This window comes from Buteo buteo, chromosome 9, assembly GCF_964188355.1.
Source record: "Buteo buteo chromosome 9, bButBut1.hap1.1, whole genome shotgun sequence".
Taxonomy (NCBI): Eukaryota; Metazoa; Chordata; class Aves; order Accipitriformes; family Accipitridae; genus Buteo; species Buteo buteo.
This window is the reverse complement of record NC_134179.1, coordinates 40,489,326-40,516,931: the sequence shown is the minus strand read 5'-3', so window position 1 is coordinate 40,516,931 and position 27,606 is coordinate 40,489,326. Positions and strand designations below refer to the sequence as shown.

The window sequence follows — 27,606 nt, the reverse complement described above, 5'->3', positions numbered from 1 at the left end:
AAAAGAAACTCCCCTGAAGACATCCCTGTCTGGAGCCTATGCTATACGTTCCTGAATGCCACTATAGTCCATAGATTACTGGGCTATAAGAACCCCCTGGGACCCCTCTGAGTAGAGCATCAGTCTTACTTGAGCATTGGCAAATGTTCTGAAAAGCACCACACTGTTGTAATTACACTCTATCTGAGCAACATCCAATCAAGCTGAACACTATGGACTCTCTGGCATGGGAGCTACCAGGCTGGACTGAACAGTGAATTGGATCTTTTGTGTTTGCATTCAGTCCTCACACTTTCTCCTGGCCTCCATTAATGGCAAAAGACTTGGTAAGGTTTTGTTCAGATTACTGGAGAAGGTTTTAGGAAAATTCCTCTATGACATTCTTCAGAGGACTCTCCTCACCCTCCCCTCACCCATACAGACAATCCAGTTTTCCCTCTTGGGGGACTCCAGCTGGATTGACAGAAGAAGACATCTATCCTGTGGATGCATGCAGCTCCTGGGGCCTCTTTGTGTCAGGCTGTTTTAACAACAAACATATCACAGCCCCTGGAGCATCCAGTTCAGTGTGTGAGAAGCAGGGAGAGGTAGCCTGGCACGTCCATCTATTTATGCCTGGATTACCCAGTTGGTGAAATGTGGATGAAAATGATTTTTGCATTTTTTTTTAATTTTGAGATCCCCCATATTGACAAAATGTGAGCTTGAGGCAGATTGACATCCAGATTTGACTTGGAAAGCAGTTCAGAATTAACGTATTAAACTAATGAAAAAAGCATACAGTTATCTGGATTGGTTTGCCTAAATTAGACCTAGCAAATGGGTGTTTATTCAGTGGAAAAGAGCAGCACATAGAAGATCTGCACCTAAAATTTTCTGAAGCAGCTGATGATTTTGTCTAATTCTGATTGAATTCTTAACCTGACACATTTCAGAGAGACTGACTGTCAGGGAACTGACCCCTGGAAAGATCAGGATAATAGCACACGGTTTTGCTCACATACTTTAAGATTTTCCTATGTAAGTGTTAAATTATGCATACAGTTCAGGGCTACATTAGTGCCAAAACAGAATCTGTCCTAATACATTTATGTAGCAAACAGAACTGCCCAGTAAATAAATTCAGATTTTCAAAGCCAGAGCTTTTAAGGCCTGGACCCAGAGATTGATATGGGATTTGGGATTAAGAGGGGAATGCCCTCTCAGTAGAAGGCAGCTGAGGCTCCTAAGAAGTTCCTGTTGTTGGGCAAATGAAAGCAAGGTGCTACATTTCTTGGCAGGATTATTGTCATTTCATGTGTTCATTGACTGGGGAAGGTAATGTCATTTCTTGCCCCTTCTGCCTCCTTGGCTTTGTTGGAGGAGGGTCTTCTGTTCCTGTTTTCTGAATTTCATTGATAGGTGAAACTGAGACACGATTGGCAGGAAAAGGCATAAGGAACTCAGTCCTGCACAGAGAACTGAGTCATGTTTAATCATTATTATGATAATATAACACATTATACTGCAATGGAGGCATGGAGGTACCAAACATACCCAGTGTAGTGCATGTACCAAAAATTCATTGAGATCAGTATTTCATCTCCAGCAGTCATCTGTGGCTGTTGCCCAGGCAAGAATAAAAGCGTGAGGCAAACATACTTGCCCAGAATATTCTCCAAACCTACAACCCTTTGTGTCTCCAAGATCCCTAGGGCTGGGGGATGCTGTGGTGTTTCTCACCACCAGGTGATTCTTTCTTCCTTCTATTTCTATTTCTATCATATTTCCCTGGCATCTTTGCAGAAGGGAGGGAGTTAGTGAAATGGTAGAGATGTTGCCTGACTTCTTCTTCCATTGGCCTGACCTTGCCCACACCTGCTATATCCCTTTACCTGGTACATTTATGAAGGAGGGAATGATGGTCCAAGTATTTGTGACTCTTCTGGCCAGAGTTCAGTCTCAAAACTGACCATGATAGTAGTGCAGAAATGTTCTTAATTTGGGAAGATGAGAAAGAAGGTGCAATGTGTCTTTAAAAACCTTAGTGCCCAGGAAGATCTGGGTCCAGCACATCACCCAACAGTCCAAGAAATTTGATAGATGAGTTGCCGACATTCTTGTCGTGTCTTCTGTACTCTTTTTCTCCACTTCCACAGCCTCAGAATGCTGAGAGGCGTGCTGTGAGGTCTGGCTTGTGTAAGGGAGTCTGTCAGAGCTGGGACATGCAGCCCCATGGCCTGCAGCTGGACTAAGTGAGGAGTCTCCATCAAGCATTCATCTAAATGTCTTGCCTCTGCGGCATGCCCTCAGGTTCGGCACTCCTTTGTTTTTAAAGCCACAGTTATTAGTATCAAGAAAGCATGCAAAGAGCTGGGGAATACTTTGTGTGCCCAAAAAAGAGAGGGAGGGAGGGAGAGAGGAGGGGGGAAGAGTGCTTCTATGCCTGTTGGGATCATGCTTAGAGAAACAGGGAGAGACACATTATTAGGGTCTGGTTTTAAATAGAGCATCAAGGTCTGTTTTTTGGGGGGAGAACAAAGTCCTGTAGCTGTGAAGGGAAAACGGGCTGGTGCTGGCAGAACAAAGGAGACCCTATAAGGATCCAGCTTTCCCTTTGGTGCTGCAAGGCTTTAAACTACAAGCCAGAGAGCAATGGGGAATGCACCGATGGGGGTTTGAACGCTGCTGTTGAATGCACATCATGTCTGTAGATTGTTTGATAGAGAAAATCCCCACAGTTGGCTTGGAGTTTCTAAGAGAGCAGTGAATATGAAATCCTTTTTCTCCAGTAGGTGCTACACAGGAATGACCTGGGGACACATTAGACAGTGATAAGTGACTCTCTCCATCCCCTTTTATCCTGTTTACAATACAGAGGCTTTCCTTGAACAAAACACTTTTTTTTTACTCTCCATGCTCCTGGCTGTTGTGTCTAAACGAGCCAATTTGCTGAAGGACTCCTCCTGGAAGGACTTGAAGTCTAACAAGAACAGACGCTTGGTTGCAGCATGTTGTTTCGGGCAAAAATCAATTTCTTCACAAAAGAACAGAAATTCATTCTTGTATTTCAGTGCTTGCCACTTCATCAAAACTCTTGTGATACTTCTTAAAACCCTGGCCGGGAGGGAAATCCCGGCATCTATTTTCATTCAACCTCTCTATTTCCAGAAAGTGTTTGAAAACAGTGTATAATGACTCAGATAAGGGAGAGCAAAGAACGAGGACTGAATGTATTTGTTACTGCTGCAGTTAATGTTTTTTATTGATACACTATTTATTCTTAGACTGATGTGATTTCTGTGGCTTGAGTTACTATTGGACATCCAGGGAATAATCTTTTGCCAGAGACCTGGCTTGCTGCATGGCAGGGCAGAGCAGACAAAGAAAGTTTCATGCACCATCTGAGATGCAAGGGATGGATCCACAGGAACAAGAATCTCTCATTTTTTAAAGATACGTAGTTATTTCACTCATTTATATCTGTACGATGCTCAGTGACTTGTTCTCCTGTTACTAGACTGCATTTTTCAGGTGCGCACCCTGTAAATGAGCAACAGCAGAAAAAACCAACACTTTGGAGACTGTTCCAGTCTCAAGGTTTCACATTTTGCCCAGTGTCACATAAGAAGGTGTCTGCCTTAAGCTTCCCCACCTCTTAAAATAATTTCTCATCTTTCCTCCAATGCTTGCTGTCCTTCAGTATCTTGAATTTTTGCTGTAAAGTTATTTAGGCTTTGCCTAAGTGAAGAAAAGTGCAGAATAGGGCTGAGGTTGCTGAAGACAGCTTATGATTTAAAACATTGTGTTTAACTGTATTAGAGCATTTTATTTGGATGGACCCAGTTTACCACATTATTCTTTGTAATAGAGAGGGTTTCTCTCCATACCACAAGTGGGACAGGTAGCATGGACCCAGAAAAGGGTAGTAGCAGCCCAACATCATGGAGAATTCAAAGCTTGAGGAACAAGTATAAAATGACAATGTTTAAGAGAGGGAAGAAAGAGTGGAGAAGGAAAGAGCTGAGTGCTTACCATGAGGGTAGAGGCTACTCCTACTAACTTTTAAGTGACTGATCTTGTGGTACTAAGTTGAACGCTTTACGGAATACATATTTTTCCCAATCAAGCTCTTATTAGTATGAAGTGGTGCTTCTTGACAAGAACTATTTTCCATTAAAGTACACTGACAAGAATGAGTTATAGTCCTAATTTTAGCTTTTTACTCAATCAGTTTTTGTATCTGTACTTCTAATGTTCTCGTGCCCTCACTAACATCTACCCTTTTTTGATAATCCACCTTCTCCTTGATTATCTCATACATTAAAAGGTTGCAGGAGTTCAGGTGGCTCAGCAGACTATGACCATAAAGCACGTCAGGTTTTGTGGTCCAGAACATATAAGAAAGGGTTGTGGCTTCAACTGCCACTGATTATCTGGTCAAAACAACTATGTGCAGATGAATTAACTGAAAGCAGTCTTTCATACGACCCCAGAGCAAGGCCTAAACTACCAGCCCTGTGAAAAATGACAGAGGAACCTACTGTTACACAATGAATGGGTGATAACCTGGGGTAGGGAATTTGGTGGATCTGAAGGTAAAGGGAAAACCCAGGATTATTAGGAAAACAAAGCTATTTGCACAATGGATGCCCTGAGCTGACCATGACCACTTGTGAACAAGTCTTTGGAGTTAAAGTAGTTCTATGAAAATGAAAGACTGAATGGGACAGCTAGGCAAGGTTCAGAGAAGATGGTGTCGTGATTTAACCCCAGCCAGCAGCTAAGGACCATGCAGCCGCTCGGTCACTCCTCCCCCCTCCCAGTGGGATGGGGAGCAGAATAGGAAAAAAAGTAAAACTTGTGGGTTGAGGTAAGAATGGTTTAATAACTAAAATAAAATAAAGTACAATAATAACAATAACAATGAAAAGGAATATATCAAAAGAGAGAGAAATAAAACCCAAGAAAAGACAAGTGATGCATAATGCAATTCCTCCCCACTCACTGACTGATGCCTGAGCAGCAATCTGCCCCTCCCGGCCAACACCCCCAGTTTATATACTGAGCATGACGTTCTATGGTATGGAATATCCCTTTGGCTAGTTTGGATCAGCTGTCCCAGCCATGCTCCCCCTCAGCTTCTTGTACACCTGCTCACTGGCAGAGCATGGGAAACTGAAAAATCCTTAACTTAGGATAAGCACTACTTAGCAACAACTGAGACATCAGTGTGTTATCAACATTAGTCTCACACTAAATCCAAACCACAGCACTATACCAGCTACTAGGAAGAAAATTAACTCTATGCCAGCCGGAAGCAGGACAGATGGTAACGATGATCAAAGAGCTGGAACAGCTATTTTAGAAGAGATGTCTAGATGTAGAATTCATCTTAATTCTTGCTCCGTATCTGCATGCTCATGTGTGCTAGTCACCTAGATTTCTAGAGGTGACCTGACTTCTAGAGACCCCACTGGGAGTACTGTGTTCAGCTCTGGGACCCTCAGCGTAAGACAAGGACCTGCTTGAGTGGGTCCAGGGGAGGGCCAAGAAGATTACCAGGGGGTTGGAGGACCTCCCCTGTAAGGACAGGCTGTGAGAGAGCTGGGCTTGGTCAGCCTGGAGAAGAGAAGGCTCTAGGGAGACCTTATAGCAGCCTTCTAGCAGTTAAAGGGGGCCTACAGGAAAGGTGGGGAGGGACTCCTTATCAGGGAATGTAGTGATAGGGCAAGGGGTAATGGCTTTTAACTGACAGAGAGCAGGTTTAGATTGGACATTTGGAAGAAATTCTTCACCATGAGGGTGGTGAGGCACTGGAACAGGTTGCCCAGGGAAGCTGTGGATGCCCCATCCCTGGCAGTGTTCAAGACCGGGTTGGATGGGGCTTTGAGCAACCTGGATGATCTTTAAGGTCCCTTCCAACCCAACCCATTCCATGATTCTATGAAGTGGAAGCAGTTCGTAGGACCAAAGGCAGCTGTCTCAGCTGACATCACCGACCGTGGTGGGAATCTCAAGTAACTACTTTGCAGGCTGCCTACCCGGCAGGCTCACGGACTGGTTTGGGTTGGAAAGGACCTTTAGAGATCACCCAGTCCAACCCCCCCGCCATGGGCAGGGACACCTTCCACCAGACCAGGTTGCTCAAAGCCCCGTCCAGCCTGGCCCGGAACACTTCCAGGGATGGGGCATCCACAGCTTCTCCTACAGTCACAGAAAGGTTTGGGTGCCCCTCAGACCCCCACAGCCGGATGGTCCCTCTCTCCTGACAGCCCTGCGCTTGGGAGAGATGACCGCGGCGGGGGGGGGGGACTGCGGGGTCAAGCGAGGAAAGGCGAGCAGGGGACAACCACCCGCTTCACCCGGCCACCGCTGGAAACCCGGCGGCTGCCAGGCCGAGGACCAAGCCGCGGAACCCTCCCTGCACGGCCCGCCAGGCCGGGATCTAACGTTGTACACAGACCGCCCCCCCCCTCCCCGGCCACCCCCGTCCCGACGCCCCGCGGATGGGCGGTGGCGGGACGGCGATCCGGCAGCGCCCCCTGGCGGCCGCGCCTGGCGCTGCGAGCGGCGCAGGAAAAGGGGGGGGGGGAAGCGTGTGTGAGCGTATCCGCGGCCGGCGGAAGCGGAAGTCGGCGGGGCCGGAAGTGGATGGCGGCGACGTGGGTCGGTGGAGCGGAGGCGGGCGGGTCGCGCTGCCGTCATGGAGGGGCTCTACCACCAGACCAACAAGTGCGTGAGGCGACGCGACGCGGGGCGGGCGGCGTGGTAGAGGGACGTAACCCCCGAGGACCCGCGGGAAGACTGGTGCGGGGCCGGGTCTGAGGGCGGGCACCCGGCGTGCGGGCCAGCGCCCTCTCAGCGCCCTTTAAAAGCTTTTTTTCTCATAAAAATTCTCGTTTTCCACCCCGGCGCGTTGCCGTGAGGACAGTGCTTCAGCAGCAGAAAGAAGCAAAAGCCTGTCCCTCCGGGCTGGCCGTGTGTCTGTCCGGAGTCCCAGCCTGCTGTTAGCCACGTCAGTCCGAAAGCAAGCAAAGCCTGCTCGCCTCGGGATTTTAAAGTACAAGATTGCAAGTATTCACTGAAAACAAGTGATGCTGTTTTGTTAAATGTACTTACCTTTAAGGCATACTAGTTTAGTAGCATTCTTGTGGCATTGGGGATTTGAGATGGCTAGCAGACTCAGTTTAAATCACCTCGGGAAACGGGTGACTCCTTGATGATAAAAAACCACTCAGTTTCACAGATAATGCTAATCTGCTGAGGTAGAAGTGGTATGAAAAGTACAAAATAAGGCAAAAATCTTGCAGGTCTGTGTGATACAGATAACTCATGGGAAAGAGACCAAAGGAAGCAGTTAATTGAAATATTCCAAATTTCTGCAGTAATGGGTTTCTTCATTGAGCTCTGTTGAAAGAGGTAGTGTGGTAAGTAAGAGAATTTCATTGAATAATGATATAGAGAGACCCTGTAGGGGGAAGTGTGAAATCCTGCCTGGCCTTGGACACGTCCAGCAGGGATGGGGCATCCACAGCTTCTCTGGGGATCATAGTCACTGAGCTGTGTTTTTGTTGCGGTTTGTTGTCAGTCTGCGGATACTCTGGATTTTCAAACTCTCTTCCCACCTTTTCCCCAGACTTGCTCTGTTTTCTGGCATGGGAAGAGTCCTGGTGAGCGTGAAGTAGTTTTTCTGATCCAGTTGCATGTGATCTGATTTGGCTTCTACACCTGGGTTTCTAAACAGGCACTTTAAGAGCATTTCAAGAGCAGTGCGAGTCTCAAGCTGTCTCAGGTGTCCTAGAGAAATTGATTGGAAAGAAAACTATAAAACAAGTATGGGTTGCAAGATACTGGGTATTGAATTGGTTCTCTAGTTAATTCCAAGTAATGTGGTACTTATGACATACTTGATGATCTCTTTAGTAGCGCAGTATCGTGATTTGGAAGGTAGCCCTGGTAGTTATTAAAAAAATCTCATAATAACTGAAGAATAAATATTTTATTACTCTGTAAGATAAGTTGGTTTCAGAGGTCTGGCTTCATAAACATTTGTGCTGTAGTTATCAAATGGTACATACACCAGAAAAAGAGTCACTAATGTGACCAAAATTATGATCTCTTAAATATTTTTTTTTGAAAAAAGGAAATTATATTTTTGTAACTTTTTAAGTGTATTTCTTGAAGTCCGAATCCCAGCTGCTGTGAGATTGTTCACACCAAGTATGGCCAAAGGTCTGTCTGTCCCAGTGTGTGTTTAGCATTGCCTAACTGCAGATCTCTAGGAAAGACAGTAAGAAACGGGCAAATGTATGCAATACTTTCATTGAATATTGTCCCAGACTCCCAGAAATGTGAGGCTTGGGGGCTTCTTGAAACAGAGGAATGTAACAACCATCAGTGTTTGGTTGTTTTTTTGTTTTCCTTTGCCACTGCTTGTCCAGCAACAGTAGTTCCTTCTCTTTGATTTTAAGCTTTTAAATTCATTTGATGCCTCTGTAATTCATATGTTGTAAGAGACAGTGAAAATCATTCCTTATTCACCTTCTCCTGTGCCATTTATGCTCTAGGGTATCTCTCCGCTATCACCTCCAGTCCAGACTGAACAACTTTCTTGTATAAAAGCTGTTCTGTACTTTTCATAATCTTTATTGTCCTTCTCTGAGCCTTTGCCAGTGCTTCTGTTCCCTTTTTGAGAAGGGAAGGGTAAAACCTGTGTTTAGTGTTGAAGATGTGTACTACCCATTTATGCAGTGATATAAAAGTATGGTGTCTCATCAGTACTCTTGACTTTAGTGGTGCACTTAGGTAGTGTTTCACTGCAGATCTATTATTAAGGTCTCACTTGTACCAACTCTCCTCCCAATCAGGTCTTCCCTCTGCTATGCTCACCACTTGTGAGTTTGTAGTGTGAATCTGAAATCTCGTCTCCATGGTTGTCTTGGAGTAGGGTAGATCTTAACAGCTTTCAGCATGCCAGGTGTGTGGCATGCGGGAGAGCCCCAGTTCAGGTTATAAATACGAAAAGGGAGCTAGTACTGGATTGGAAATCTCTGAAGAAATAAAAGCCCTTTCACCTTGATTTTTGTTTTTAAACTGAAAGTTATTTTGTAGATGCATATTAAGCATGGCTTTCTTCATACTGAAGAATTGGGTGGTTTTTTGTGTTCAGTGATGGGTTGTCTGCACTGAATAGCATGTAGCTGATCTTATTCTGTTCTAAAAAGTACTTAAAAGAAGCTGAAAATTGAGGTATTGAAAAATGATTTGATTTTGTAGCTGTTAACTGACTTCTCCTGTTAATTTACTGTCATTTGATAGGCAAGTCCATGAGGTCCAGTCTTATATGGGGCGCCTGGAGACTTCAGACAAAGAGTCAGTACACTGTAAGTAATTAATTAGTGAGAAAAGTCCCACTCCAGTACTGATTTTATTTAGCTTGCATCTTTAACCTTGTATGGTTTATCATTGTATTTACAATCATTATTGGAACAAATTTGGCTCTTCAGTCATTGTGATCGACTGTTGAGACGCATCATCAATTTGGAATGCATTAAAGTTATTTTACTGTTTGACTTCAATAGGGTGATGTTTTGTATGAAGGACAGTGGAAAAGACAGAACTTGCTGTCAGGGTATGCTGTGGAGGCCTTCAACATAAACAGGTTAAAAAACCCCACGCTGATGCACTTTTCGAGGTGTAGTGAACACATTGATGTGGACAGAACTGCAAATTTGGAACATCACTGGGCTAGTTTGTTAGAAGCTCAAAAAGCTGAGAAATGTGGTTGTGTATCTGTCCTGTTATGTTGCTATTCCTTAAGCGTCCACTAATTGGCAGTCTTCCCCAAAAGATGCTTAGTCCAGTTTCTGGGGAAAATGCCGTGATTTGGTGTGCAGGAATTTAAGCAGGATGATTTTGATAGTTCCTGCTTGCATCAGAGTCGGAACCTGTAATTCCATCTGCTTATGAGAAATATGTAGAACAACTAGGTCTGAAATTGCTTCAGTAAATTTGGACTATAACCCTGTGCTAATAAAATGACTGTAATAAAATGTTATGATATATTGTGGCAGGACTTTTTACCCCAGTGTGGAATTGGCAAATGTATTTTGGACCTGTGTTTGAAGCCTTAATTCCTGTTTGAGTAATTGCTAATGGACCTCATCAGGAACTTCTGAAGGGAAAGGACACTGCATTGGCTGGATAAATTTATGCACACATTGATTGACTTCTGTTACCTTAAATATATTCGTGAAGCACGACTTCACTGTAGAAATGGCTGTGATAAGTTTGCTATCAAAATAACGACTTGTCTACTAGTTGTGTTATCTGTGGTGGTTGTACTACTCCCAGTACAATGGCAGACTTCCCAGACTGCTGTTCACTGGACGTAGTTTTGGAACCTCTTGAAAATTAGCAGAATTTGCCATCTTGCCTTTGCTACTTGAGACCATTTCAAGAGATAAGATTATGTACCATCTTATGTAGTCAATAAATGAACATAGTCTCTCTCTCTATAGATACAGATAGGTGCTCTAGATGTTAGTGTATATTTTAGGATTTATGGAAAAGGATTATCTTCTGGTTGAAGAGCAGGAATAGGAGCCAGGAAATCAAACTTCCCATTGCAGCTTTCCTTTTCCAACTTGGGGCAAATAATCCCTTCTTGCTCAGAAAAGCCAAAGGTGACTAAGATAGTAATGCTATTGTTTGGACTAGCAAAAGCTAATGTAATTGTCTGTCTGCTCTCCTCATTGCTTTTCTGTTAAGTTTAGCTGTACTAAATGATGGTGAGATGAATTAGGACAATTTGATTTGTGCCTGTATACGTGGGTTAATTACTCTTTGATTGTGTGAGATCAAAGGGCAAAGAGAAGGGGTTGTATGTGCTGTTTGCTTTTCCGGGTTCTGCTGAATGCGATTTTCTGGAAAGTCCTGAAGTACCGTGGAGTAGTTAGCAGTTGGTTAATAATGCTTTTCTGTATACCTCTTTAGTCTAAATGCAAAATAAGAACAAGTGGTGTCTGTAGAATTTGGTGATTATTTATATCAGGTCTGACCATGGCAGTCTGAGACTTCAGGACTGTCCTCGTGGCTGCACAGACATGACGGTGCTTCTGTCCTCTAATAATCAGGCTGTGGACATGCTTTGGAGGGTGCTTACCTTCAGCCTTACAGCTCACCTTCTTTAAACACAAGAATGTCAGATGATGAATCCTGTCTTTTGCCCTTCTGTGCAATTCTTTAATTTGTGAAATGCTGGGTTGTGACATGGTTAGAAAATGTGGTTGTCAGATGAGGAAGGGCGTTGTGGCTTGTACTGAGTTTTGCTATATGACTACAGTAACTGAAAGTGTATGATTGTCTTTCCTCAGTTGTGTCAGTTTCCCACCTCATTAAAGTACAAGTATATGAGTTTGTGTTGTGTACTATTGCCCCTCTGCTATTCCTACGCAGATTATCAGAAGAAATTGCAATGTAGATGATTACAGAGGCAATTATTTTGTGGCCTTGTTTTCCCACTTGCAAGGGCTTCAGCCCTGTTTTGGCCATGTCTTTCTGAGCTACTTGTTCAGTCTGCCAGTTCCTGTGAACTCTGAATCCTTCCCATTCTCCTTCAAGCTTTGCTGCTCTGTTTATGGATGATGTATATTAACTCTGTGTTAACAGTTTTCAGAGGTTTAAATTGCCATTGTTGTGAGAATCATATTGGCTATTAGCTTGTGTAAGCAAATCCTGCTGAGGGAACAGGGAGGGGCTGCAGGGGGTAATGTGGGAGCTTTAAATCCTAATACATGTTGCTGATAGGGAAAGAGGCTCAGGTGTCTTGAAAGAGCAGGGGCTTTCCTAGCTCCCTTCTCAGAGGAGGAGGGAAAGGCAAGTGTCTCAAATTACTGAGTTAAAGAAGTGGCTTTTCATGATACCTGTAGTTCTCAGTTATGATTTTTTTCATCCAGTAAGGATCTGCATGTGTCAGGTTTTAAAAACTGGTTTGAATGATTTTGAGCTTTTACCTTCACTCAGATTGCAGTTCTTTAATTCAAATCAAATCACATTTTTATTTCCTTGCAGTAGTAGAAAATGAGATTCAGGCAAGAATAGACAATATATTCAGCAACTTGGAACGTCTGGAAATCCTGTCCAGCAAAGAACCTCCCAATAAGCGACAGAATGCTAAACTGTAAGTTCACCATCTTTGCTATGATAATGTGCTGTAGTCTTTGTAATTATTTTTATTAAATGTATTGAAGCCCTTTGCCTTTTGAGTGAGACTTTATACTTTGCATAACTTATCTCTGTGCTCTACAGTAGCAAAATTGGGGCACAGAGGCAAAATCACTTCTCTGCATTTAACCACAGACTGGTGATGGAGCTGGATTCATGGCTTTGTTCTGAGATGAGCAGAACATGGCACTTCAAGGCTTAAAAAAAATTTCTTCTCTCTATGGCGTTTGCTTTTAATGCCATTTGTGGAGGTAAGGAGTAAAATTACTTCAGTTGATGTCATTTTCTCTGGACCATTTTCCTAGCTGTTGGTGACTAAAATAAGGAGGTTTCTAAAGTTAGCACTGGTTTGAAGAGGAGGTTTGACCAGAGACCTCAGGACTTATGTTCTAATTTATTCTGTAACTCTACTATTAACATTCAGTCCCAAAATGCCTTTGTAGATACTAGGGGTAGATTTCATGTCACCTGTATTAAAGAGGTCAGTACCTGAAATAGTCATCAAATATTTTATCAGAGGTAATGGAGTTCTGGATGTTATTTGTTTTAGCCTAATGGAGATGTCTCCTGTATTGTTCACTGAGTTTTAAACTCTTTTTATTAAAAACTCAAACTTAAGAACATGGTGCTAATTAATGAAGCTTGAAAGCTTAATCTTTTATGTGCATGAGGGTCATAAAATAGAAACTGTTCAAATCCTACCATCTTTCCAAATCTGTGTTAGATGAGAAATATATATATATATACATATATATATATATATATATAAAATCTCCTGAAGAGACTAGTCATGGGATAGCGTGTCCAAGACAGCTCAAGAATTCTGCTACACATTCTGTCGTTAACGTCCAGTTAAATAATCACCTGTTTAGTAGAAAAACGAGGCACGGAAGATCTAAGTCTGGAATATGGGCCTAACATTGAATGTCCTTACCTTCTAGGTAGAACCCATCATTCTTTATTGTTTGTCACTGTTAATTTATAATGCTCCATTCTTCATATAAAAAACCACCATCCCTGGGAATGTGTTCCTGTTGTTGATCCTTTCTAGCCGAGTTGACCAGCTGAAGTACGATGTTCAGCATCTGCAGACAGCTCTGAGGAACTTTCAACATCGCCGTTACATCCGGGAGCAGCAGGAGCGACAGCGAGAAGAGTTGCTTGCACGTACATTCACTACTAATGTAAATATATTCTTTGTTTTAGATCTCTGTGTTCTAGAAGCCATAGTCTTTCAGAGAAGTTTCAGGCAAGATGTAGGCATGACTCTCTTAGATTGCTGCTGTGAGATGTAAACAGAGTAAAGATAGAAAAGAACAATAATACGTGTTAAAAAAGTACAACACTCTTGTGAGGAAAAGTTGGGTTAATAAGAGGCAGTAGTAAAAGACTCCAGAAACTGCTGCTCATATTTTATCCAGTGCAGTTCTACCTGACTAGCAGTTTCAGAAGGGTGAATGAGGTACGTACTGAAGTATACATTTTACTTGGATTTGTCTCAAATGTTTTTGTCAAATCCTGAGATTTGTAAAAGCTAGATGTCTGGCTTTTGTACACTCTGCTGTCAGTAGATGTCAGCAAGCTTTAATTTGTCCTAATATAAATCACACAGCTGGCAAAAAACCCCTTGCTTTTTATCTATAAATGACTCAAAAGTTTTTAATAACAGGAATGTGTTTCCACCTGTTCTTGTTAATTCTTAGTTCCTCCACTGGGAAGTCACCCCAGTGCAAATTTCTAGAGGAATTTTACTCTGAATAAAGTAGGTTTGCTTTCAGATTTCACTTTTCTGTAACTCAAAAGCTAGTCTTTGTTGTTGTTGTTGTTAAAGGCATGTAACCTAACATTCATTATTTGTGTTGTCATTCATTGTTAATGGCAAGGAGGAATAAATGTGAGAAGTCCTCTTGAGATTTGGGAAGTTCAGTGCACTTTTCAAAGCCTGACATAAAGATGACATCTAGCATTTTGTTGGCTATTTTGAAATTATAAACAAGACGTGAAAGGAACACTGAAATTTGAAACCTGATTTGTTTTCAAAACACTGTGGTGTTCCTCTGCAAATATGGAGAACTTTTGCTGTAGGAAAACTTGTTGTCCAGAAATAAAACCTGTGTAAGTGGAACAGTTTTGAAGAGCAGTAGCAGGCTTGCAAATGCAAAATAAATGGCAAATTGCTTTTTTTCTCCTTTAGATGTTGAAAGGTGTCTCAAGATGAAAAAAGAAAAGCATGATTATTTTGCGTATCTTTTACCTCGTTACAAAAATGAGACTTTTAAAGTAGAATGACCCTTTAATAGGAAAAGGATGATTTATTTGTCAGTTATTGGCCTGTTTTGGTTAGAATTTTACACAGTTTCTATTTTTATACTACCTTATTCTATTAAATAGAAATGTCAGCTGAGCATGTAAGCATCCTGAATAAATCTGTAACATACATAACAGCTTTTGAAAGCTGTAGCAGTTTTCTGAACTTTTTACTTAATTCAAAGATAAATGTGGTCTTTATCTTTAAAGCCTTCCCTTATACCATTCTGGAGAAAATCACTAACAGCAAATGAAAGATATGATGCCATCTAGTCTTTCTGTGACGAGGGTCAAAAATCTACTTCAATATTTTTCTCGCTGCCTTGTGGTGTATAAAAAAAATCTTACAAGTTGCTGGTATAGGAAATGGATTCTCTGCTGACTGGAAGTTTAATAAATATCTGAAATAATAGCCCTTCAGATGCAAATCCAAGTGCTTCTGCTCTGCAGACTCATTGAAGACGAGACACTTGTTTAAACCTTAGTGCTTCATTAACATTTGATCAAAGAGATGTATGTGCTGTCATGGCTTCTTCATCCAGTAACTTTGACCCTGCAGCTGCTAACAGCTCTGTCCTTTATTCTTCATTCTTTTACAGCAAGCAGAACACCCACCTAGGCAGTACAAGATCTAACACTGGATCATACATGTCATTCCCATAATAACTTTTTATTTTTTTTAAATAATCAGCAGAGTCTACTCAGAGCAAGTTTGGTATTGTTGCATGCATGTAACGTACAGCTGACAGTCAGATGTAGGATATTAACCATCTTTGGCCCTAAATACGAATTCTGCATTTTGGTAGTTCTTGTTCTGAGTACATGAAAGCAGGTAAGCCAGTGTTTCCACACTTCCCTCTTACCAATATCATGATTCCTGTTCATAAAACAATGTAGGAGTGATGAGCTATTATCTTGACTCTCTGGAGGGAATGGTGTCCAGAGAAGATTAGACTGGAGGCCTTGGAAAGACAAAAGTGATCACATCCTCTAACCTCTTGTGCAATCCAGATTACAGAATTTTATCCAATTATTTCCATTTCAAGACTCATAGTTTCTAATTGAGCTAATGCATCTTTTCTGGAAAAACATTATTTTTTTTTTTTTTTTTTTTTTTTGATAAGGCTTTGGGTGTTGAGTGAGTCAGACCTTCAGGGAACTAGGTTCATGTCTGCCCTCGCTATCGGAAATTTGCATCATGTTGTAAATTAATAGAATGTCATCTCCCAGTCATTGTGTTTTGCAGGCCTTTTGTAGCTTAGAAATCTGATATTAAATCTTTCAAAAGTCTTTCACTTCCAATGATCAAATGACTCCATGTTAAACACCTTCTGTTAGTTTTGATGTTCTCTCTTGTAATACCCTTTCCTACATATATCATAAACTGAGATTATAAATTCTCCACTTTTAATCTGACTTTTTATCCTTTGAGATCTAATTGCAGTTGAACAGCTGATCAGCTTTGCCTTTTGGCTTGCTTCCTGTAGGCTTCTCTAAATTACTTTTTTCACTCAAATATTAATGTTGTGTTTAATATCCTTATATAAAAAAATGTTTAAAACGTAATCCTTCAAGTCCTGTGAAGTTTTTGCCACGTTTACTTCTGCATGTTCTTTTTCTAGATCTAACTATGTATGGGCAGTATGAGTGAGCAGGCAAGGTAACCAAGACCCTGCATTTCCCCTACAGGACTCTGACACCACCATACCGATCGACGAAACATTACAGTTTAATGAATCCCTCCAGAATGCCCATCGTGGCATGGATGATCTTATTGGCAGTGGGACCAACATCCTTCAGGGGCTGAGGGACCAGAGAGTGACATTAAAGGTGGGGGCATCGTTTTTTACCAAAAAGACCCCACGTTTTTCTGTGTTTATGATGACCAGGCTAAGTAAAATCAATACATGAGTTTGTTTCAGTACACTGCTTTGAGCTGAGAATGCTGGGAAAGGCCCAAATTCCATTTTAACTAAACCTGAAATCTTTACATTTTATCATCTTACTGGGAGCATCTTTAAGCTCTTTTTGTGGCTGGATGGCCTAGCAGTCTTCACCTGCACAGTAGTTAGTATCTGGAGTGCTGAATGTTATGTTTTGCTCCCTTATGGTTTTTTTTTGTTTGTTTGTTTGTGTGTGTTTTGTTCAAGTGAAGAATGGGAAGTAATGGCTAGCTCACAGATAGATAACTGATTCAGATGAACATGACTCAGAGCAACCACAAAGCTGGTGTAAAGTACTTGTGTTTAAGTAATAAAGGTAATACTCTCTCAGGTCTAACGCATCTCAACAATATATCCTTCCCTGAATACTGTTAATGACGGCTGTATTTCTTCATGTGTCTTAATAACAAATATTTGTCTTTTATTTTAAAGACTGTTCAAAGTGATGTTAAATTTTGAGCAAATAGCTCAAAGATACAAAAAGTTTTTTAATAAGAAGTGTGTGTTGGGGGAAAGCTAGATTGCTGAAAAATGTGGGGAAATCTCTACCTCTGTTCCATTCATCTTCTGATGGGGATAACTATTGTTGTCTATTTTGTGATATTGCTTTGTTTTGGGATGTATCTGCCAGAGGATTTAAGCATTTTTAATTGCTAACATAAATCCTTACATTTGGTCAGATGAATCGCACCTTAAGCTCCATGGATTGTAGACTAGGGTTTCACTGGCTATAAAGGCAGTTCAGCCAGCTTGTATACAGACAGCTGAACTGTACATATGTATGGGTTTCACTCTTAAAGTGCATAGGCATTTTGCTGGAGCAACTTCCAGTACCTGTGGTACCCATTTCCTGGGAGTTACTAGAGCTGAGTGTCTTCACAGGGCAGAGTTGCTAGGTGCTTATTTAAATCCTAATGTCTTGTTGCAATTCACAAGCCAGGTACTTCCTATCCTGATCACAGAGGTCCAGGCCACCTGGTATTCCCAAAGCACTGGACAGGACCACCACAGGGTACAATGACAGAAAGCAGTGTTGTAACTCCTTTTCTACTCTGTAGTCTGGTGATCAGTACCTGCACTCACAAATGTTACATGGATGCATTAAAGCAGAGTTTGAAGTCGAGTTCTTTCCCCTCTGAGGTGAAGGATAGCTTCTTGGTTAAGGTTAGTTGTTCACTGACCTAGTGAATATATATTTCTTTTTAGACAAAGTCAGTTACTGGAAAAACTTTGAATAAGATGTAGCTACTCAGTGTGGTAGTTAAGCATTCATTTAAGAGATATGTGGTAGCTGAGTAGTCTAGCTGTACGACTAGTGGGTAGAAGGAGGGATTCTGCTACCATCTCATGAAGAAAAGGGTGGAAGGACTACTTATTAGTGCCAGGAGAGGATTCAGGGTTGTGAATGCTTTTTGGAAAAAGTAGCTTCCTTAAAGTTCCTACATCCTTGAGGTTATACACATCTGTCCTCTGCGTTTAGCACTGTATAGCTTTGGTGGCTGCTCACATTGGCTTGGGGCATCCAGTCATTAAAGTGCACGAGTGTACCTGTGCTTCACACAGGGAATTTGACTTGTTGATTCTACAAGATGGTAAGTCACTGATTCAAGGTAATCTCTGATGAGTGACTGAAGCACTTGGTTTCTAGGGGTTCCTGAGAAGGGAGTGCGTACATCACAAGTTAGGAGAACTTAACCACAGTTGGCAAATATGATAAAGGAACAGGACTTGTTGCCTCAAAGACATTGAGAGGAAATACTGTTTTGTGTTATAGTCCATGGTCCTGTCTTGCTGCTTTTGCTAGTTAGATTGCAGTAATGTGACTGGATTCCTATTAGATTGTGATGGGCCTTCTGCAAATGTAGGCATGCCTTGTCTCTGCTGACAAATTGTAGCAAGTTAAGCATATTTCGGGTCAGGATTGTAACAGTAAAGTTGTTGGTGTGTCTCTGCCCACTCCTACTGATAGTCTGTTCTTTTGGAAGCATCATGCTCTTATGTTTTCAAGAGGATATTTCTTCTTGCTCAGAGATGAGGAAACATCTGTTCATATTCCTCTTCCCCTTAGCTTAGCTTTTTTTACACTATCAAAGACTTTGCCTGTTTACAAATCTGCCAGAAGCAGCTAGCATAGAGACAACTTAAAAGGTAAATGAGTTAATTTGGAAGCATATTATTCTATGTAACTTCTTGGGTATTGGATATAAACAGACAGGTATGAACCAAGTATTCCCAAATTGTCACAAGTCTTTAGCTGTTCCAGTTGTACAGTTCGTTCCATGGACTGCAAGAATTGAAGAGTCTTCACTTTTCCTATTGTTTGCTTTCATTTTAAAGATTCATATTCGGTTTCTCTTCTCCAAGCAAGGTTTTCTTTTGTTCTGAAGTCGTGTGAAAAGATTGCTGCAGAGACAGGAACAGTGCTGAACTAGAAAGCATAGTATCCAGGGGTTTAATGTGAGGTGTATGAAATGAAGGTGAAAAATGTGATTATGTTTTACTAGCAGAGACATAACCTGATTTCAGCAAAGGGCCTGAATACCTACACAGCCTTCTGCAGAAGAAACTGATTATCTAATTTGATATTGCAAATCTGTCTGTTTTATGGATTAAGAAACTGTTTGTGCATGTATGTCTAATACAGTTGATATAAATTCTGTCCTCAGCTTTTCTGATCTTGGGTTTATATTCAGAACAATTCCCAGATTTCACCTTTTTATTCTTCTTAGACCAAAGATACAGTGGACTGTGAGAACAGAAGCTAGAGTTTTTATTTTAAAGTTAAAGCCTGGTAGTAGAGCATTGTGATGGGAATCTGTGCTATTGACCTTGCTCAGAGAAGAAATAACTTAAGTCTTACAGCTTTCTGAAGCAGGGTGTTCTGTTAAGGACTTGGACCCAGAAGTCATTTTGAGAGATTAGGTTCATTATCATTGCCATGGCGTGACAAGGCTACTTTCTAGCAGTACCCATCTTTGTGCATACATAGGTGTGATGGAGGCTGGTCCTGGCTAGCGTATCTCTGATTGCATGCTGTGAGCTGAGCTGTGGTGCTCAGTGCAGCATCTCTGCCTGCCCATCGGTAATGTTACCCATTTGTCTAGCTTATCCAGAAAGGTCCTTCTCACCTACCTGTACTATTGTGACTCTGTAGTCATGAATTCTCTCCCTTCTTCCCAGATGGGACAATACCCAGCTCTGAACTGTGCCCAGAGTACATCTATGTGCTTGTATTTCATACAGTCCCCTTTGACTATTGCCCTGAAATAAAGTAGCAATATTCCTGCTGCACGGCAGTAGTGACTCCCCCAGCTCAATTCTGCTACTTCCAGTTCTGCAGCTCACTGTGTTTAACTGTCACGTGCTTACTGCTGATGTGGTAACTGGTGGGATCCACATTCTTAATAACACCAACTGCTTCAGCAGTGAAACAAAACTGAGGTGTGGGCCTGCCTGCAGTACATCTGCTAGCAGTCTTTGTTCAGTGCTTTTCTCCAGAAGGATTTCTTGAAATTGCATTAATTACACTTTTGTATGTCTTTCATTGCACTCTACCATGAGCCTTACAAGTTTCTGGACTTCCTTTTCAATCTGTTGTTGGTATGAACTGTACTTCAGTGGGAGGGAAGTTCTGCAAGAAAGGTTGTCTGATCAAGAAGCTTCAAGCTCTTGTTAGGCTGTATATCTCAAAAAGGACCAGAAAAACTCCTAATGCCTCTGTAGGGAGTGCATTTTCTCTGAGCCACTCTTTATGATGTATCTGTCTGTACAGATTGTTTTGTATCTTTAACCACATTCCTGTTCATGTATGTGAATTAATTAGTCTCATCATCCACCTATTTCCAGGGTCCTGTGGCCATCTGCTCTTAAAATGTAGGAACTGTTGGCTGATAGCAAGTTCCCTTGATCAGAATTCATCACTTGCCACCCATGATGAAATATTCCTGGGCTGTGGAGTAAGAAGTGTTGGACCATGACGTTAATTGTTTCTTTGCTGTCTTTTTATTCTTAGGGTACTCACAAGAAGATCCTGGATGTTGCCAACATGTTGGGCTTATCCAATACAGTAATGCGGCTGATAGAGAAGCGAGCCTTTCAAGATAAATACTTCATGATTGGGGGAATGATTTTGACTTGTGTAATTATGTTTCTCGTCGTGCAGTATCTGACATGAGCTGCTGAACTATTGCCAGAAGAGATTGTCTTTTGGAGCAAGATGGACTGTCCTCCAAACTGTACTTCCCTCTGAGTGCTGCTTTGGATGAGCCCCTCCTGTGAACTTCAGTTTACAAATCACACTCAGACACATGTTATGTGGAAAGCATGTAGGGAAACAAATTCCTCTGGGCATGCTGTAGTTGAGAATGGCCCTATAAAAATAACCCTAGCCTTTACTGCTCTCACCTTATTGTCTGCAGGTTTAAGAATCTGGTTGAATAGGAGGCAGAACTGAAAATTTTGCCCAGCTGTACTGCAAGGTAGGAGTGTCTTTTTGGGTAGATAGGGATAAGAGGATGCAAAGGCAGAGCATAAGATGTAGTGAGCCTTTCCTGTGCTAGCTAGAAGTGACCCTGATCACTGTATTTTGCAATGAAAGAATGCCACGGAGGAGAATTTCACATTGTGGGCACACTCCTGCAGTGTAAGTGTGCAAAAAGAGGTGGGAAGTGAAAGGTTCCCATCTGCAAACTCACTGTTTTGCTTGGAGGGAGAAGGATTTGTGGAGAAGGGTCTTAAAGCATGGTTATAACCTCAGCTAACTTTTTTGTTTACGCCTACAGTATTAACCAGCACAAATCTTCCCATTTTAGGCTGAAAAGCTTCTCATCTTATCTGAGGTATGTTTTGGTACCTTTTTATGCCCCGCTGCTTCCAAGTGGAAGCTGAATGCTGTACTTCTGCCCGCTTTCAGTCAGATGCACATCAGGCCTGTGTTATCTCACTGTGCCTAGTGCCAAATCCAGCCTCTGAAAACTGGAAGACTGACATTTTTAATGCTAGTGCACATCACATTTTTGTGAGTTGTGTTCATTTTCTGAGGTGGTTGGTTGGGGTTTTGTGCTCTGTAGCTGGTATTTTTTGAATCGATGAAGCAGGCAAGTCCTCACTGTGCTCAGACTCAGATTTGTGATTTTTACGTTCATAGAGCTGGAATGGGGCCTCTGCTGTTCTTTACATTCAGAATAACAGTGGGATCAGGGCAACAGACCTTTCTCTTCAAATCAGTTGTCATCAGAAGAGTTCCCTGAAGTTACGTGCCTTGGGATGGTAAATAAATATCCCTCACCCTTGGGAAGGGTGTTCTTTGTGTTTTCTTTGTACCTGCAAAGTTACTGTGAAAGACATTCTTGCACATTCTCGTACGTATCACCTCACAGATGATAGCCAACTTACATGTATCTCCTTGGTTGTAGGTATCTATCCACATTTAAACATTCACAGTTATGAAATGCCTTGTTTAAATATGGTACTCCTTTCCCTGCAGACTCGCGGGGGCTCTGTTAGAATGGCCATCCTGAGATTTTGGGCATCATCCGTTTCAATCAGCCTTCAGATACATTCCCATCCCAATTTGTGTACAAGTCTGGAGCATTTCCAGATGTCTGACAGTGGCACAGAAGTGTCATATTCAGATGATGTGGCGTTATACTGGCAATTCCTTCATTTTTTTCTGTCTGGAATGGTTGTGGGTCTCTTAATTAGTAACAGATTACAAGTTCTGCATTCTATCTTTGCTGCAATAAGCTTTGCTTTTATTATGTAGCCTGTTGCAAACTTTTGAGAAATGGTATTAATAACTGTAAAAAATGAATTTCAGTTAACCTGGGCAAGTGAAACAGGCTTTAGCCGTGCTTGGTTACACTTGGATAACTGAACTATTGACTGACCTGTGTGCTGTGGCAGAGCAGAGGAGAGTACCCAATTTGATCAGCTGTCACAGGCCAGTCAGCTTCATGCCTGGAACCCAGGGCAAGAGAAGAGTTAGCAGTCGGAGCGCTACCTGGCTGCACTGCAGACACAGGGGTGGAGACCAAGATGCTGTCACTGCTTGGATAATTCTATTGGATGGTTCAGCAGAAGAAAGCAGGAAAGCCTCAATGTTTGTTGGATATCTAGTGTGCTGCACGCCTGCTGGCTGTCTGTTTTATGCTTAACGTGTTTGATGCTTCTGAATTGTTTTGTGCTCTTTGTGTTCAGTCTGCTAGGCTTTCCCAAGGAAACACATTAGCAGACCAAGTACAGAATTGGTTTTCATTTGAGCCCGAGGGGCTAGGGAATTGAAAGGAAGAGAGGAAGTCTGCAGTGATAGATCATCTGTCTTACTGTATCTTTAAATCTTAACTCTAAATTTACCTTGAATTTATTGTAAATATGAAGTCTGATAGATTTGGCATTCTATGCACTTGCAAGATGATCATCTACGAGATCACTTGGGTACCTTGTCAGGGATCCCTGGAAAATCTTTTTCTCTTCTCAGAAACTGGTCCAATTCCACATTAATTTTACAACTTTATGGTTTAGTGTTTAAAGAATGTTATTTGGTGGTGTTTAAAGTTTATATAGTTGTGACCTGGTGTAGCGGGATTTGTCTTATACCAAGGTGAGACTCTAGCCAATTTGTTTCCTTTTTTAGCTTGTGGCAGGAGCCATTAAATAACTGGAACTGGATTTTTTTTTCTGTTTTTGAGACAAGCTTGGCATTTTAATACATGTTTCTCTGTTCATTTAATTTGCCCTTTTAGAGTATCCTTGTTCTTGTGTAGGCTAATTTCCCTCTTGTAAGCAAAGTGTCTTTGGTATTTAGTATGTCTAAAGGTGAGATGTGGGGCTTGAAGGAACCACTTAGGTAATGATTTGATGATGTGCAAGTTCAGACAAATTTCTACTACATGTTAAGTCCAAAATGATTTACAAGAGTATCTGTGCTATCTCAGACGGTTAGTGTACAATCCTCAAAGCCTCTATCATTACAGTGTGCCACATTAGGAGCACAGGTAGGATCAAGTTCCCTGCTAACATGAAATGGGACAGAGCTGAAACCCTGGGTGGCTTTACACGTTGCTGCTACAGCTCTCTGTAAAGTTTCCTTTCTTACTAAGACTATATTTCCTTCAACAGAGCTGTTTTGCCTCTGAACAGCTGTGGCACAGCAAATGTTTCAGCTGTTGGATAAACTCTCTGAGAGGACACTGTGGAAATTAACTTGCCTCTGGAAAAAAACTTTTAACCAGTATTTTATACGTAAAGAGGCAAGGGTGGGACATGATGTGATTCATGTGATGTGTTATGTGAATAAAGATTTTTCAACCAAAATGAAGTTTTTTACCTTGACTAACATGTAAGGTGCCCAAGTACTTAAGCTGGACAAATCCAATATTCTAATACTGAGGCAGGTAAGGCAGAAGGCTGGCTTGACCAAACAGGGAACCCCTGCCTGAGCTCAGATCTGAAAAGGAAGCTCACAGAAAGCAGAAGCAGGGGTCAGCTGCCCTGGAGGAAGAGATGGATGTTGCTCAAGGGTCAAAGCCAAAGCTCAGCTGGCACTGAAATTAGCGAGGGATAAGACGGTCTTGTATAGGTGCATTGGTAGCAAAAGGAACCAAAGCTCCCACCCAAAGGGAAGGGGACACTGCAGGAGGCAGCTGGATGACAGTATTTCCGCCTGCAGTCTCTCCCACTGTTTGCCCACGCAGGAAGGTGTGTGGTGGCAGATGCCCCACCAGAGGGGGAAGCAGTGCCACAAGGGGAGAGGACTGGCTCTTCAGGCTTCCACGAAGTGGGGGAGTGTGAAGCAGACGGAGACACGCAGGGAGGCATAAAGTCCTGCCTACCAAGGGAGAAAGTGTGCAATGAGGAGAAAGGAGATGGGAAACATGGGGTGGATTTTCTTCCCAGTTCATTGAGAATGGATGGAGAGAGGAGAAGGCACCAGCAGGGAGACGGTCGCAGGGATGTTGTGGAGTGGCCCAGTCTGTGTTTCAGTAGGAAGTGGGTCCCACCACACTGTGGGGTTGGAAGGTGGAGGGAGAGTGTGTGTGCTGGCTCCAGACCAGGCTCTCCCAGTGATGGATCTCACTGGTCAGACTGGTGGTGGCACACAGGCTTGTACCGCCCTGGAACTGGTGCTGGCTCAGAAGGGTGGTAGAAATGGTGGTGGTGGTCTCTGCTGGCTGGGTGGTGGAACAGGAGTGTGGGAGCAGCTGGGGTGGCGGGGAGCTGGTTGCAGGTGGGAGCTATGCTGCAGGGAAGACACCCAGGACCTCAGCATGCTCTGCCGGCTCCCTCTTTGGCACTGGAGAGACCTTCCTCTCTCCTGCCCTCTACCTGCTAATGATGCAGGTGGTGGGAGCTGGAGTCGTGGTGACCTGCACAACTTACTTTCTAGGTTCTAATTAACGATAGCAAAGGAAGAACTTGGAGGGCAAAATGTGGCTGTTGATAAAGAGATCATGGATTTAAAATGTGAGATCAAGGGGTTAGCTTACCTTTCTCTTGCAATTATGTTTTGTTTTGTAGTAATTCAAGTTCCCCACAGCTACAAAACACTTACTAAATCAGAAAATATCCAGCAAAGAATGCAAAAAGTTAGAAAGTCATCCAGTGATGTAGGTATAAACTAGATACATAGATCAGATCAGCCTTTGGCAGCCTGCTGAGCCAGGTCTTCACAGTTTACCTTCTAGGGTGGTCCCCTGAAGGACTTCACTATGATAAGCAGCAGCTTAAGCCTAGAAATAGTATTGTTGCTTCAGCAGTGTGCTTTCAGGTGTGACTGCATGTGTAGAAGACATCTAGGAGGGTATAAAACAGAGGGAAAAGTTTTGAAACAAAGAGACCAAGTGCAGTCAGTATTTTAGCAGTTAAAAAGAGTGAAATGTGTCTAACGTAATAGGCAGATTGGAGGGAGAGATAATTAAGACATTATGATTGGGTGGGATAGAATTAATTTAGAAGGAAGATAGTAGAGATAAGGACTAGAGGATGTTTATACTTGTCTAGTAACCACAGCTTAATATGTATGCCTATATATGTATACTGCTTCCAAATGTTAACCCTATAATGCATGATTACAACAGATATGCGTTAAAAATCAGCACCGTTAGCCTAAAACAAAAACCACGGGTAGTGGTAACGCTACCCATGACTATAGTAACAATATTGAATGTCTCAACTGTAGAAGAAAAATTTCTCTTCATAAGCTATAACATAATCCAAAGGCGATGGTATCATGTTTTCACAGTAACACCGTGTAAGTATAACAATTTTAATAGTTGCTCTGCAGAGGGTGCTCCTGCCTCGCTCTGTTTTGTCTTGCCCAAGGCCTGTGGGTGCTGAAGCCTTTCGCTGTACACAGCCCCCCACCTCCAGCTCTCCCTGTACCCAGCAAGCACCAGCTGCTGCAGTCCTGCTGCCCTCTTCCTCCCCAGGCAATCATTTAGCTCTTGTTCTACCCCTCTTGGTTATCTTTGTACCTTGATTGAGGGAGGTGAAAAGCTAAGAGGAAAAGAGGGAGAGGGTAATAAAATGGTGACAGGGGACCAGAGAACAGTAAGTCATCTCAACGTTCTGGAAATGGGCAGTAGAAATTACAACCAGGCTAGATTTCTAATGGTATCATTTGCAAAATACAGGGCAGGTATATTATCAGACATCAGTTGTGCTGGACATCATACATAGTAAAGGAGTGCTGCTGCCCTTGGCCATCATAGTATCTCCAGAGTAACTCAGGTGCTGGCTTGGTGCATCCCCTCCTTATGGGCAGGGAGGAGGGCATGGCCGGCATGGCCAGCCTGGCCAGTGGCAGGTGGGAAGAGCCCTATAGAAATCCTTAGGGACTTTGTTTGTCTGCAGAGCCTGGGATCCCTCCTGGTTTGGGGACAGGGCTCTGGGATGTGTGTGCAAATGCCTGTCTACCGCTGGAGCCCAAGTGGCAGGGGCTAGCTGGGAGCAATAGGCACGGCTGCCTGTGCAGCAGGTGATATCTCTGATCCCAGTGGCTCACAGCAGCACTCCCAGGATAGGCACATCACAGCAGCAAGGATGAGGCATGATGGCCATGGTCCTTCCCATGGTGACCTGTGCACTCCAGGGAACAAGACGGCTGCCACGAGGCACCCAGACATTGGCAGGGCTGGGAACCCTGTGTAGGAAGGTTCTTCCTGGACACTGGATAGGAGGTGGATGGGCCCTTTCAATATACCTGCTCTGGCACAAGCGTGTCAGGGCTGCATAAGGAGGCACCTCATCTGCATGGTTTGGCTAACGCTTCGAAAGAAATATGCTCAGCTCTGCAGCTGTGTGGGCAGTCCAGGCAGCCACTGCTTTCATTTCCAGCCTATTGCTGAGTGAGCACTTGTAAATGATCTCCAGGCTGAAACCATGCTTTTGGTTTTATGAGTTATAACCTCGACTTAAAGTCAGGAAAGGGGAAATGACTTCTTAAATGTGGTTTGGTTGTAAAGTTGAGATCTGGGGGCAGAGCCTGATCTGCCAGAAAAAGGAGACTTTGTGCCGCCTTCAGTAACCCCAGGCAGTCTCACCTGCTGGAACCTGAAGTTCAGAAGCAGGAGGTGGTTCCCTGGGAAGTTAAAGGAAACACCACATGCAACTCATCAGTGTAACTCAGGCTGAACTACTGCTGCAATGTGAGGGGTATACCTAGAACACAAAGGCTATAGTCTGGAGAGTCTCTGGACAGCCTGGTCCCCACCACCACCCAGCTCTTCTCCTCCAGCCTTCCTGAGCACAGCACAAAGGAGCTGGACACTAAACTCCAAAGGCAAAACAATTATGAGGAGCTTGTTCACCTTCCAGAACAAATGTGAAGGGGCATTTTTGCAGCTAGTGTTTCCTTGCCCCACAAGGTATATCTGTTCCCTTCTCTCTCTCCCACCTCCAGCACTTTTTTTTAAATTGTAAATACCCCCATGATGGAAAGTCTTCCTTACTCCCTCTCTTTCTCTCTCTCTTCCCTTTTGCACTGGGTAGGAGCCAATATAGTTCAGGACCCTGTATTTATGTGTGATGATTAGGTTACAAGAGTGACTAAGCAGGATTTAACTGATCAGATTCAAAGCTGCTTATTCACAGTACCAACGATCCCTGCCCCCTTTGATGGGGGGACACTGGACAGTGCTGGTCTCCTGGC

At 42.8% G+C, this 27,606-nt stretch overlaps 1 protein-coding gene across 4 annotated transcripts; it reads left to right on the top strand.

Annotated features, from left to right (window-relative positions):
- Nucleotides 1-6,609: 6,609 nt before the first annotated feature.
- Nucleotides 6,610-23,900, top strand: GOSR2 (golgi SNAP receptor complex member 2). 4 transcript variants are annotated; one of them, XM_075036142.1, is made up of 6 exons: nucleotides 6,610-6,714; nucleotides 9,301-9,365; nucleotides 12,055-12,163; nucleotides 13,259-13,391; nucleotides 16,204-16,344; nucleotides 20,470-23,889. In XM_075036142.1, exons 1-6 carry the CDS (start codon nucleotides 6,686-6,688, stop codon nucleotides 20,629-20,631), a joined length of 639 nt encoding a protein of 212 aa, XP_074892243.1. In that variant the 5' UTR covers nucleotides 6,610-6,685; the 3' UTR covers nucleotides 20,632-23,889. The 4 variants fall into 4 exon arrangements, with proteins under 4 accessions (XP_074892243.1, XP_074892246.1, XP_074892244.1 ...); XM_075036143.1 differs by lacking the exon at nucleotides 6,610-6,714 and adding an exon at nucleotides 7,046-7,093; XM_075036144.1 differs by lacking the exon at nucleotides 6,610-6,714 and adding an exon at nucleotides 7,143-7,409.
- Nucleotides 23,901-27,606: the final 3,706 nt, after the last annotated feature.